Source organism: Fukomys damarensis, unplaced genomic scaffold, assembly GCF_012274545.1.
Source record: "Fukomys damarensis isolate Sample0158 unplaced genomic scaffold, DMR_v1.0_HiC HiC_scaffold_12, whole genome shotgun sequence".
Classification (NCBI taxonomy): Eukaryota; Metazoa; Chordata; class Mammalia; order Rodentia; family Bathyergidae; genus Fukomys; species Fukomys damarensis.
This window is the reverse complement of record NW_022900924.1, coordinates 32,202,442-32,214,619: the sequence shown is the minus strand read 5'-3', so window position 1 is coordinate 32,214,619 and position 12,178 is coordinate 32,202,442. Positions and strand designations below refer to the sequence as shown.

Below are 12,178 nucleotides of genomic sequence, written 5' to 3'. Positions count from 1 at the left end.
TTGGTTATAGAAATGACCTAGTTTTCTCTACATTCTCCCATTTTGATTGCCTTTTTATTTTTTTATTTTTTGGTTTGTTTGTTTATTTATTGCATGGTCCCTGAATCTGTACTTGACATAGTTGGAACAATTCCTATGAATCAACAGAAGTAAGATGGGGATATCCTAGTTCCATCGATCCTAGCTCATGAAAGCTGACCCAAGAGTCTAAAGGACCAGTATTTTCAGGCAGCTTGGTGTGCTCTGAGACACAAAGCCTTTCTATAGCCAGAGTCAATTTATCCTCCATTTTCTTTTTGTATAGCTCATGGCCCTCACTCTTTCTCCCCACCTTTATGAATGTCATCTCTCTTCGGTTCCATTTATTCTTTCCTGCCACATATGCCACATGTGAGAGAAGAAGCTGCCTTAGGAACATGACATTAGCCTTTGAGCCTGAATCACCCCACTTCTTTTTCGCTTAGAGCAGGTAGCTCATTTGTGGTGTGCTCAGAAAGATGGATTCATCAGCAGATATGGGCTCCCCTCTATGATCCTCCTTTTATGGACAGCAATTTTTGAAATGCACGAGGGTCTTAATAACCCTTTAGCAATGGCTCCCAAAAGTTAATGTGGTGCTACTGTTCTGCCAAAATCTCTCTCTGTAAAAGCTTTTCAGTCAAGCTCTCATTCCCATTCTGACCCAGAAGTTACTGCCATCAAGTTACTGGCCAAAGCCCATGAGAGGCTGCGAAACACTCTGTTCAACAGAGAAGCCCCAGTCTCAAAAGAAGAAAGAAAAAGGCAAGAACTTGAATGGGAAAGACTGGAGCTATCAGGAGATCCAGCCTTTCCATAGGACAAGGATGGGAGACAAAATCTGTGCTGCGAGAATGACATTAGCAAAAGATGAGGGAAAGGTGTGACAGGTGATAGTGGTATCATGACCAAGGAAGTTTTGATTTCTCAAATCCTCCCCTAAGTTTCAAAGTCCAAAAAGGTGTTATTAAATCACATTAGAGGAACATTTGACAGCTAGTTTGGGCTTGGGCCCTGAATTCAAGATTACAAAACCTTGATAAACTTGGCTAGAACTCTTATTTACTACTTTTCTAGTAAAATCTTAGTGCCCACTTCAAGCCTTGGGTCTTCTTGTCTTTCATCCCTGATATTTTCTCTTACTTTCCAAACCTATCTCAAATTTCAACATTGACTTTAGAAAGAGTGCCACTCTGATACCCATTCAATCACTGAAGGAAATTGTTACCAGAACATGCTCACTAATCCTAAAAAGGCTCAGCACAGAGAAGGTCACGTCTTCCAACCCCAGGGTATCTCTGAAAGGCAGCCACCACAGATGGACCACATAAGAAAGAGAGGGACCAGAGAGGTCACTGGATCTTCTCCAGAGGGCAAAGGCCAGAAATAAACAGGAAATAACAGCAGGACCCAGGCATCAAGGTTTCAATATATAATGACACTCAAATTGGCATCTGTAAACCACCTTCTCTGCCCTGCAGGACCAAAAATGGAGAAAAGGGCACCAATGCGTGCTAGACTCTTCCTCCTAGAGCCAGAAGATGAATAAATTTAAAACTGGGACTGAAACTTTCTGGCTTTTCAACTGGAAAAAATGGCAAAAATTAGCTTCTTCAAGAAGTATGGTGGATGCTAACGGGGTGACTTTTATAGTCTTTTGCAGATCTTCAGCACAAGCCTCTACTAGTTGACCTCACTGTGGAAGAAGGTCAAAGGTTAAAGGTTATTTTTGGCTCACACACTGGTTTCCATGTAATTGATGTTGATTCAGGAAACTCTTATGATATCTACATACCTTCTCATGTAAGTTCCTAGAAGCAGGCTGTAAAGGGCTCTCTGTATAATAGCCTGACTGTAGAAGAAAGTTTGTTTCTGCATATTTTTAGTAGAAATCATGCTTTTACTAACTGGTACAGCACATGGACTTTGGGCCTTCACTAAATTGAGAAGGTCTTTAAGAAATAAAACGTACATTTAACATATTTACATGTGTTTTTTAGTTTCTATCTTCAGTATGAAGGCATTGTGTACAGGGGTCAGATACACTGGAGTTCATACTCTGGCTATAGCATGTATAATTTCATAATAATGTGCACATTGGTCAGCCTTTCCAACCCACACCTTTCGCTTGTATAAATGCAGATAGAAAGGCTATCCCCCGCTATCCTCTAGGTTTATCTCAGCATTAAATGAGATAATGATTCTAAAGTACTTGGCCCGGGGCTCTAAAAATTGTGTTTCTTCTTATTAACAATATAACATTCAAATTACTACACTGATGCATTGCCTAAAACATGCTCTTTTGGGAAATGCTGCGTGGATGCATTCATTGGAACTGGTCAGTATAAGCCATGTGTCCTATGTGTAATCACTGTCAGCTTTGGGATTGTATACAATACATCCGGAAAGTCAGAGGCTTAATCCATTGCTAAGTGGTATTCTGAGACTTTGAAGTCTTTACCCCCCAAAAAATTCAATCACTTGAAAAAAGTTGTTTTAGCATATCACACACATACACATGCACACGTGCACACATACATATCTCATTCATTGCTCGTTACACTTTTCATCATGCTTACATTCTTAGTGAAGCAGTGGGAAATCTCTGTGAGCACCCTCAGTAACCCCTTCCTACCTATCAAGCACATACTGGGCTTCCAGGACATTCTCAACCAGGGGATCACAACTGTGCCACCTCTCTCTGCCTAGGACAAGTCAATCTACATTTCTTGCAATAGTATGATTTTTTAATGAGTGGTAATTCCAGTTTTCCCCTAAACAAACCATTAATTTGGATTATTCTACTGTTGAAGCACTCATAAACAGGCTGTATTATACACTCATGGCCTGCTTGGTAGAATTCCATGTTGGCCTCATTTCAGTGCTCTCCATCTCATTCAGCTGATTTGCATTCTCCTCATCTTTGTTGGAAGTAGTAATTCTAACAGAAAACATGTGGATTTCAACATCAGTAAAACATGTCCTCAAATTCTATTACCAAATATAAGTACAGCTTCAATTAAATTATATAAAACTTCTGAGATGAAGTGTCCTCATCTGTAGACAAGGTTATGTACCACGAGAAGCTGAACTAAGGACTAAAAGTATATATGGAAAAGACCCAGTGCTTGGCACAAACTCGGTATTCCATAGATAGTATATTATTGGTTTTAGAAAAAAATAAATTGGACTCCAGTGCTTGGCACAAACTCGGTATTCCATAGATAGTATATTACTGGTTTTAGAAAAAAATAAATTGGACCCTTGATGTAGTAACTACATTTGTTTTTATCAAGGTATTTGATAGGTCCACAGTTAAACTAAATGCAATCTCTAGAGTAAAAGTGGGAAAAAAATGTTGCAATTCTTAGAGATGAAAGTTGAGGTGTCATCTCGATTTTTAAAATAATGCTTGGCCTTTCTTTGTCTTCTAGATTCAGGGCAACATCACTCCTCATGCTATTGTCATCTTGCCTAAAACAGATGGAATGGAAATGCTCGTTTGCTATGAGGATGAGGGGGTGTATGTGAACACCTATGGCCGGATAACTAAGGATGTGGTGCTCCAATGGGGAGAAATGCCCACATCTGTGGGTAGGTTAACCATTCCTTATCTCCTTCAGCAGTTACACCCCCCAAATGAAACGAAAGTCAAGAAATGTGAAACAACCATTTGAGTCCACAAAAAAGTCTGTGAATAACACTTGTAAGACTTGCTTTGTGTGTTAATCTCGAGTTGTTTGTCATTTTTGTGGTTAAGATGTGAACAGATGCTGTGAGTTATTGCCCATCTAATGTTTTTAATGCAGTTTTGGAAATTCCTTTTGACAGCTTACATTCATTCCAATCAGATAATGGGCTGGGGCGAGAAAGCTATTGAGATCCGGTCAGTGGAAACAGGACATTTGGATGGAGTATTTATGCATAAGCGAGCTCAAAGGTTAAAGTTTCTATGTGAAAGAAATGATAAGGTAAATCCGTTTCAACATTTGCATTAGTGTTTGCATTTTAAGAGACCACCAGGTACCTGTGAAACCTTCATTTTCCTCTATACTGATTTGAATCACATCTGTGTAAAACAATATTATCTTGAAATGGCATTATTTGGTTTGATTCATGTGAACACTCAAAATATATTATTCACATATCAAAACAAACACACAACATCTAAAAATTTCTTGTAAAATCTTAGCAACTTTTGTGGCCTGTAGGCCTCATGATAACTTAGTGACACCCCAAATTCTCCTAAGCACTTAGAGCAGTTGGTCTATCATTGTTATCTCACAGTGGGTCAACTTTATACTTCCACTTTTAGACTCTTCACAAAGTCGCTATCAGGATCAAACCCTCACATTATATTCACCCATCAGTATAACACATTTGCCATGTAAACTTTTAGAAAACATCATCCATTCTTTGAGAAATACACAATCACCAACTCAACTAGTGCCATGTCCTGTGTCATTCCAGCCATGTTTCTTCTAAAATGTCATAAGGGGACTGTTATCCAGTGAAGTCAGCCATGTCCATACAGCATGACTAGTCACCTCTGAAGGGTATTCTGTAACAGTGTGGCTTCTACCTTGTCTTCCCTCTAGAGAACCCTAGAGTTTTTAGTAGCTAAACTATACTGCATTTGTGAATTCATCCTTTGTGGCTGTGGCCAAAATAGAAATACTGTCCCCCAGAGTATCAGACATAAACACCCAGAGAAAATAGCATGACGGGTAGAACTATTGTATCTCTTTGCTCACCCTGATTCCCCAGAGGCTAGAATGGTCTTCATCCAACACTGTGATGTTGGCCTAGCCTACCATGATTTACTCTGGCCAGCTACTCTGACTTGGTGTGGTATAGGTGGACAGTAGCTGTGGGTGGCAGTGATGGTACCAGTGACTTAAGAGCATATGGGGAAACAGACCTAAGCTATTAAGACTCCACCCAGCACCCACCCAGTCTCTGGAGATGATAAGACTAGGAGTAATCTGGATTTAGACACCCAGACTCTGGTTCCCTGATGACCCACCCCAACAGCCTGTTCATCCAGGCCCACACCTTTAGGAGTAGACTGGGACCACACCAGTGTCTGGGGCCCAAGGTTTAGAGCTAAGGACACACAACCAGAGAAAACAGCAGCCTTTTCTTTTCTACCTTATGGTTTTCCTTGGGTCCTCTCTGTCCTTTCCCATTTTTGATTCCTTGAACCCAAAAGTAGCTTTACTTTCATATGTAGCATTAGTTGAATGACAAGAATTTCTACAGGCTTCTTAAGAAGTTGTTGGAAGAGAGCATTCTTCTAAAGAAGTTGGGCAAATGAGATAGCAAGAGACTTTATACTGGTGACAAAAGCAAATGCCTTGACCAAAGTTAGGTGTTGGCTGACTGAAGGGCTATGCCACAGCCCAAAACATTTATTTCCTGGGGCAGTGGTTCATTTAGATTCAACTCAAGCAAGCAGTAACCCAAATCCTGCTCACTCTTCTCTGTTGCTTGATAAAGTGATTTAACAGAGTCAGACCTAATGGACTATTGTTCTACTTATTAATGCCACTATCTCATTCTGCCTAGCATATGCCAGCATCAGCAGAGACACGAAGTGTTAACTCTTGAAGTGCCAAAGTGAATGGGCATTAAACACTTATTGCCCTACCTGACCACAACCATTTACATTTATTTGGGAATTGGCAGGGATTCTCTTAAGTCTGGTCTGCATTTGTGTCGTTTTTGAGGCAGAGAAGGGGAGCCTCTGTGCCTTTCTAGAAACCATCAAAGGACTTGTTGTTGTACCCTAGGCCAGAAGTCTAGCACACTGTCCTAGCATGAAACTCCCTTTTAAAATGTGAGCACCCAAAGGGATGTCACAATCAGGATAGAGCCCCTGTAGTGTCCCTGGAGGCCAATACTGTAAAAATTTAATAATATCAACCATAGCAATACAGGCAGGTGTGTTTACATTGGATGCACTGTCTCCAAAGGCACTTTATAAGCACCAGCCATTGGGAGTCTTAAGAGCTGACACATGGCAAAGATAGGACATGTGAAAGGAAATGGATGGACAGTTGAAGAAAAGAGGGGAAAAAACCATACAGTTGAACTAACTTGTTTTTAATTTCAAACAGGTATTTTTTGCATCCGTGCGATCTGGAGGAAGTAGCCAAGTGTTTTTCATGACCCTCAACAGAAATTCCATGATGAACTGGTAACAGAAGAGCACTTGGCACTTGTCTTCATGGCGTTATTTCTAATGTAAAAGAACATAACTCATGTGGACTTATGCCAGTCTAGAGGCAGAATCAGAAGGCTTGGTTGAACATACGCTTTCCCCTTTTCCTCTCCCTCCACCCCTCCCAAAAGAGTCCATCTTTCAGTGTTGCAGCCTGGTTGCGAAGGAGAGAAAAAGGTGGCAGGAATGTCCAGGAGATCCCCCAAGGATGCTGAGTTATTTGTGGACAAAGATGGACCATGTACCCTTCGGAGTTAGGGATAGAAACAAATATTGTGTGCTCTTATGATTAAGCTGTGTTATGGTGGCGTTTGAATTTTTTTACCTTTTCCTTTAACCCCTTATTTTGTAAGAATGGGAGAGATATATACTGAAAAAATGAATCTTTTTAATTGTCTGCCTGCTAGTTTTAAGTATACAATATGTTGTAAAATTTCCCATTTCCAACGGTAAGAGACAGCACAATAAATGTACCTTATCTCCTTACGCTGAAGACCATAAACTGCATAGTGGGGATAATTTAAGAACTCTTGCCTTCACCAACCCAAATGGTTGCTTTTTGACAGCAACTGGCTAATGAGTTTTTAAAAGAGAAGAAAAATACTAGTTTTCCCCTCTTTTGGGAAATAGATTTTAAATGGCTAAACTACTAGCCTTAGTCTAATAAAATCAACCACCACTTTTGTGATTCTCACAGGCCATATTTTCATGTGGCCCTTTATAGAATGGAATACGTTGAATGGGATAGAAATGCCATTGAGTTGAGTGGGCCTAGCGACTGAGGAGGGACTCTAATGCAACTTTCCCTCAGCTGTTATGCAACAAATCAGGGCAAAAGATGGGGCGACAGACGGGTCAGACAGGAAGAGCTTCTGGGAAACAAGTATATATATATATCCTTTTTTAAATGCACAAAGCCTCCCAGTTAAGAGGTCACTTGGTTTGGGCTTCATTAAGACTGAGACTTTGTTGAGTTCTTTCTGGGCCTTGGGGAATGAATGATATTCAGTCTCTGGACATTCCCAACTCTCTCGTGAGGGTGCCACTTTCTCAAGATGAAAACTGTGACTGAAAACAATTAATAATAAATGTTTTTGAGCTGCCTGTGTTTTCCCTGGGTTGGTGAGAGAAGGGACTAGAGTCCTGAGCCTGCCTCAGATGCAGCAGGCTCAGGTTTTAGAGAACTTGAAAACAAGGCTTTTGGCCAAAATTTTGAGACCCTAATCACTTTACCTTCCTCCAAAATACCCAACATACAGTAAACAACATTTGTGCAGAGATATGTATGTATTTAGTTCAGGTTGACTTGTGTCCTTATAAACTCTTACTCGAATGATTTGAACTTTTACGTGACTGTCTGAGGTTTTTTTCCAAAGCTACAAGCATGGCCGCCTGTGGTATCAAGGTGTTGCAAAACAATATCTGTGTTGTGCTTCCTGTTTTAACCTACCTCGTTTTGTTAATTTTCGTTTCACTGTTCATCACAGCAGTGTTAACTCCAGGAGACATATAGAGAGCTCAACTGGCAATCTCAGGTGTATTTAATATTTTTAAAACATAACAGTAGTTGGCCAAATTGTTCTTTAAAATACTAGTGGGGGGATCCAACAAAAATTAATGTGGCTTCTTTTGGAGAAAGCAATTACTATAAATGGAAACCCCTCCCCCAAAAAAGTGATCCTTTTGATGTTGCCTAAATACTTGAGCAGCTGATGTACTATTAATGAGAACGAAACACACGTTAGGAAAATGGTGCCGTTTCAATCTGGTTTGGGCAAGTGGGGGAAAGGAAAAGGAAATATTCTCATTTTTGGTTTAGATATTTATGCCCCACCCACCCTAAAAGTTGCCATTTTCATTTATTTTTTAAGCAGGTAACACGGGAATATAATTGAGGATTATCTTCAGGCAATCACCAAGATGTCCTCATCATGGCCCCTTTTAGCTCTCAGAAACAATGAAATGCTCCCGTTCTCATTTTTACCGCTGTGATTATGCTGCTGAACAATACTATCTTCAGAAATTCCATGCAACAAATTCAGCAATAACTTTTTGGATTGAATTTAGCAACTACTGTAATTGGATATTAATATGGACAAAATATATTGATTTGGGTCTCATCCCCAAATGTGATTGCCACCAGCTCTTTATATTGCTGCTGTGGTATTTTAAACCAGATGCTTTTTTAAATTATGTTGCAAACTGATCTTTGTTTTTATGTTTTGTTTTGTTTTTATTTCTAAGTGATAAGTTCAAAACACACAGCTTTAAATGATTTTTTATTGTGGGAATTTTGGGTACAGTTAAGAAATAAAAGGGAATCATTGTGTTCAAACATAAGGTAGTTTGTGAATGTATTTTTTAAAATCTAGATTCATTGAAGCAAGAAATCATAAGAAAACAATATTAATGCAGTCTTGTTTACAGTATGTACAGTGGCATAACATAGAACATGAGCTTTTCTGGTGCCAACAACAATAAAACACAGACGTTAACCATCAAGCCCTGCCTTTTATATTTTTGTACAAGTCGTTTACACTGATTATAAGGCAAAACCAAATTTAAAAGGGTCCTGCACAAATCTGCTCCTTAAGACATATTTATAGAATTCCTTGAAGCTTGTATCGTCAGATAGAGATAATTCTCCATCTGGACAGGCCCCAGCCCTAATATAGTGTATTCTTGTGGCTCACACAGTTCTCAGTGTTTTGGTTGGCTTTAATTTTTCTTTCAGAGGGGTGTTTATTTCATTCATCTTAATAGTGTCTTTTTTTTCTTTTCTTTTTTTTTTTTTTGGTACCAGGGATCGAATTTGGGTCCTTGTGCTTGCAAGGCAGGCAGTGGAACCACTGAGCTAAATCCCTGGCCCTTAATAGTATCTTAATAAAAGTACCTAGTTTTAATCTTCTTGTAAGGGATTTTGTTCCTAAAATCTGAAGATACTAAGCCGAGCCCCCTAAGTAAGTTTTATTAAATCAGTCAGTTCTTGTTGCACTGAATTGATGATTATCCACCAAAATTAATTGAGCCCATCCATACCAGTCTTTGTCCAGAATCTGGCAGGTGATCAGCCTTCCTGGGGTGCTGGCTGTGGGAGCTGTAGCCTGAATTCCTGAATCCTGTGTGTGGTAGAAATGGATGAGCTATAAGGCCCCTTCATATAATTATAGTCTTCCCCATCCCAGTTTCATTCAGATCATTGTCACTATACACAATATAAATAATTTCACATAAAATCGAGTCAGTCTATTCATAAACATCTCACTATTTTTCATGGAAATGTTCTTGGGGTGGGGGATGAGACAAGGTCTGGCTTAGTAGTTCAGGCTGACCTGGAACTCACTATTTAGCGCAGGCTATCCTCGAACTCACAGGGATATTCCTGCTTCTATCTTCCAAGTGCTGGGATTACAGACATGCACCATCATGCCCAGCTTTGAAACTTTTAAGTAATGTTTCAAGAAGACCTGAACCTATTCATTCAACAAGGTAGATTAAAGTTTGGGTGAAATCTCACAAGGACAAGGGCTCTATTTTTCTAACACTTCAATATTGCTTTCTAAGATGCATTCCTAATATACCTTACATCAAGCACACATTTTTAAAAAGCATCTTAATTCCTGGTTGGCATGACCTACTAACAGTTTTCTGTCTGCTCTTGTGACTTATTGGTAAATGGTGTCTCTAGTCCTCCTTGTGCAGTAGATTAGAAAGAAGTGTGCTATTCAGACTAGAGCCATTTGGTTTTGTACACTGTCAGAAAGGGCTGACGTCTGACCTTACATTCCTTGAAGTTAAAAAAATAAAAATAAAAAGCTTTCCCTATTATGTGTTATCAGGTCCTGTCAATGTATTCTTGAAACATGGAAGAGCTCTTTGTGTTAGCGTGTTCTGTCTTTGAAAGTCTGCTTGAACAGGCATCATTGTATTTGTGTTGATTGCTTTGAAATGTTAGATTGCTACATTATTTTTTAAAAGGAAGATGCAGTTATGGGTCAAACTTAAGTGTCAATACTAATGTTCTGCAGGAACACATGAGAAGACCTACAATCTGTTGTAACAATTCTGAGTCTGCATGCTACCAAGCAGACCTTCTGTGCATACTGTATTCTGACCATCTCAACAGTTTCTGTAAACTGTTAGTCACTTTGTAGTTTACTTTTCAAGAGCTTAAATTAAGCAAATCAAACAAAAATAATAAACCATTCCATCAAACAAAAACTGACCCCAAGTCTACATAGTTATAACACAAAAATCCAAAATCCCAAATTTGTTTTATCTGCCAATATTTCTCATAAATATCATTGTACTTTGGCCTGACTGATGATATCAATAACCCTAAAATGAGCTGCCTTTCGTTGAGTCTCAAATAAAATGGGTATAAACCAATCTCTTCTCAGGAGCCTCAGCAAAGAAGAAAACCTTTTAAGAATTTGAAGGTTCAAAACTGACAGTCTGAACATTTCTACTAAATGTTTTCTCATGTTTTGATTTCCATGTGGTATCATTGTTCTGGGAATTTTTCCATAGATAACTAAATCATACAACCATTTGCATAAAGCTAAACAGTATTAGATCATAATCTGTGCTTTGAACATTATTCTTCCAGACATGCCATCCCACAAAGGGCCAGAATGCACCATAAAAGTATTTTTTAAACAAAAAACCTTGAGTAAGTTTTGAGGTTTTTTTTTTTTTGGTACTGGGGATCAAACTCAGGTCCTTCTGCTTGCATGGCAGGCAGCAGAACCACTAAGGTAAATCTCCAGCCCTTCAGCTATTTTAAATCAAAATCAAAATCTTGGTACCTGCATACATGATGACAAATATTGGCAGGAAAATAGAAAATATAGTTAAAAATAAAAATTTCCTAAAACTTCCAGGGTTTTGGCTTTGTGTACTTATCTACAAGCTAATTCACTCTGCGTGAAAAGGTTCAGTTTTGATGATTTATTTTTCATTAGCACCAAGTTGTACCACACCACTGAGGCCCAGCAAATGCTGGTGGAAAGGTGACTTTTCATTTCCATCCATGGAGCACAAGTTATACAAAACAAATATTTGTACCCCAGTCCTCCTGTTTCTTATCTCGTCCCTTGGGATAAGTGTTAAAGAACAGTAATACTTATTATGGCTGATTTAAGACACCAAAATTATCAGAAATTATCCCAATTCAAAATTTCAAATATTAAGTTAGGAAAAAAAGGAGGAAAGCCTGGGTGAATTTTAAAACTGGATGTCATTAAACTACTTGTGTACATGTTAGCTATCTTTTATGCAATGTTAACATAACTGTAGAAAGTTGCCAAATTTACAATATTAGAAGGGAAAACTATCATTTTTCTATATCTGTAATTGTTTATATTTTCAAAACTAATTTTCTAACTGTTTGAATTTGTCAAAAATTTTCTGAAATTGAATATAGATATACCTGGTATATTTCCCCATCTGAAACTTTTACTTTGAAGTATTCTTTTTCCTGCATGCAAAAATTATTTAGGAAGTAGCAGTTGTTCCACACAGTTGTTAGAAATGCTTTGCTAGATTCTCAACCCAGGTGTCTTATCTGTTATCTCCAGGGTATTATTATTTTATTCTGTCAAATGTGAACAATGAAATATTAGTAGTAAGACACCTTTTTACTCTCACCACTTCCAGACCATGATCCCTCCCTTCTCTTAACACCCACTTCTTTGAAGCTTTTGCCATCTGCCTACGATGCTTTACCCTGCTTTACCCTGTTTCCCCTCGTTTTTCAAGTATTTTAGCTCTTAGCTCACTTTCTCCAACATCACTCTTTGTTAATTCTGTATCATTTCAATATTCAGTTAGACCATTTCCAAAGATTCTGGCTTCTTAGTTTCCTGATTTTGTCCAGCAAAATAGCATTACCAGTTACTACATCAAATCCGTAGGTGAGACTGGACTATTCTTCCC

At 38.6% G+C, this 12,178-nt stretch overlaps 1 protein-coding gene across 6 annotated transcripts in view; it reads left to right on the top strand.

The window, feature by feature from the left end:
* The window catches only part of Tnik (TRAF2 and NCK interacting kinase), a 367,212-nt gene extending 358,202 nt beyond the window's left edge, over nucleotides 1-9,010 (top strand). For all 6 annotated transcript variants that reach the window (XM_010632395.3, XM_010632394.3, XM_010632393.3 and 3 more), the window contains 4 exons: nucleotides 1,672-1,821; nucleotides 3,453-3,612; nucleotides 3,850-3,989; nucleotides 6,138-9,010. In XM_010632395.3, the coding sequence (XP_010630697.1) occupies nucleotides 1,672-1,821; nucleotides 3,453-3,612; nucleotides 3,850-3,989; nucleotides 6,138-6,221 (534 nt within the window). In that variant the 3' untranslated portion in view covers nucleotides 6,222-9,010. The remainder of the gene's footprint in view (nucleotides 1-1,671; nucleotides 1,822-3,452; nucleotides 3,613-3,849; nucleotides 3,990-6,137) is intronic.
* The last annotated feature ends 3,168 nt before the right edge of the window (nucleotides 9,011-12,178 follow it).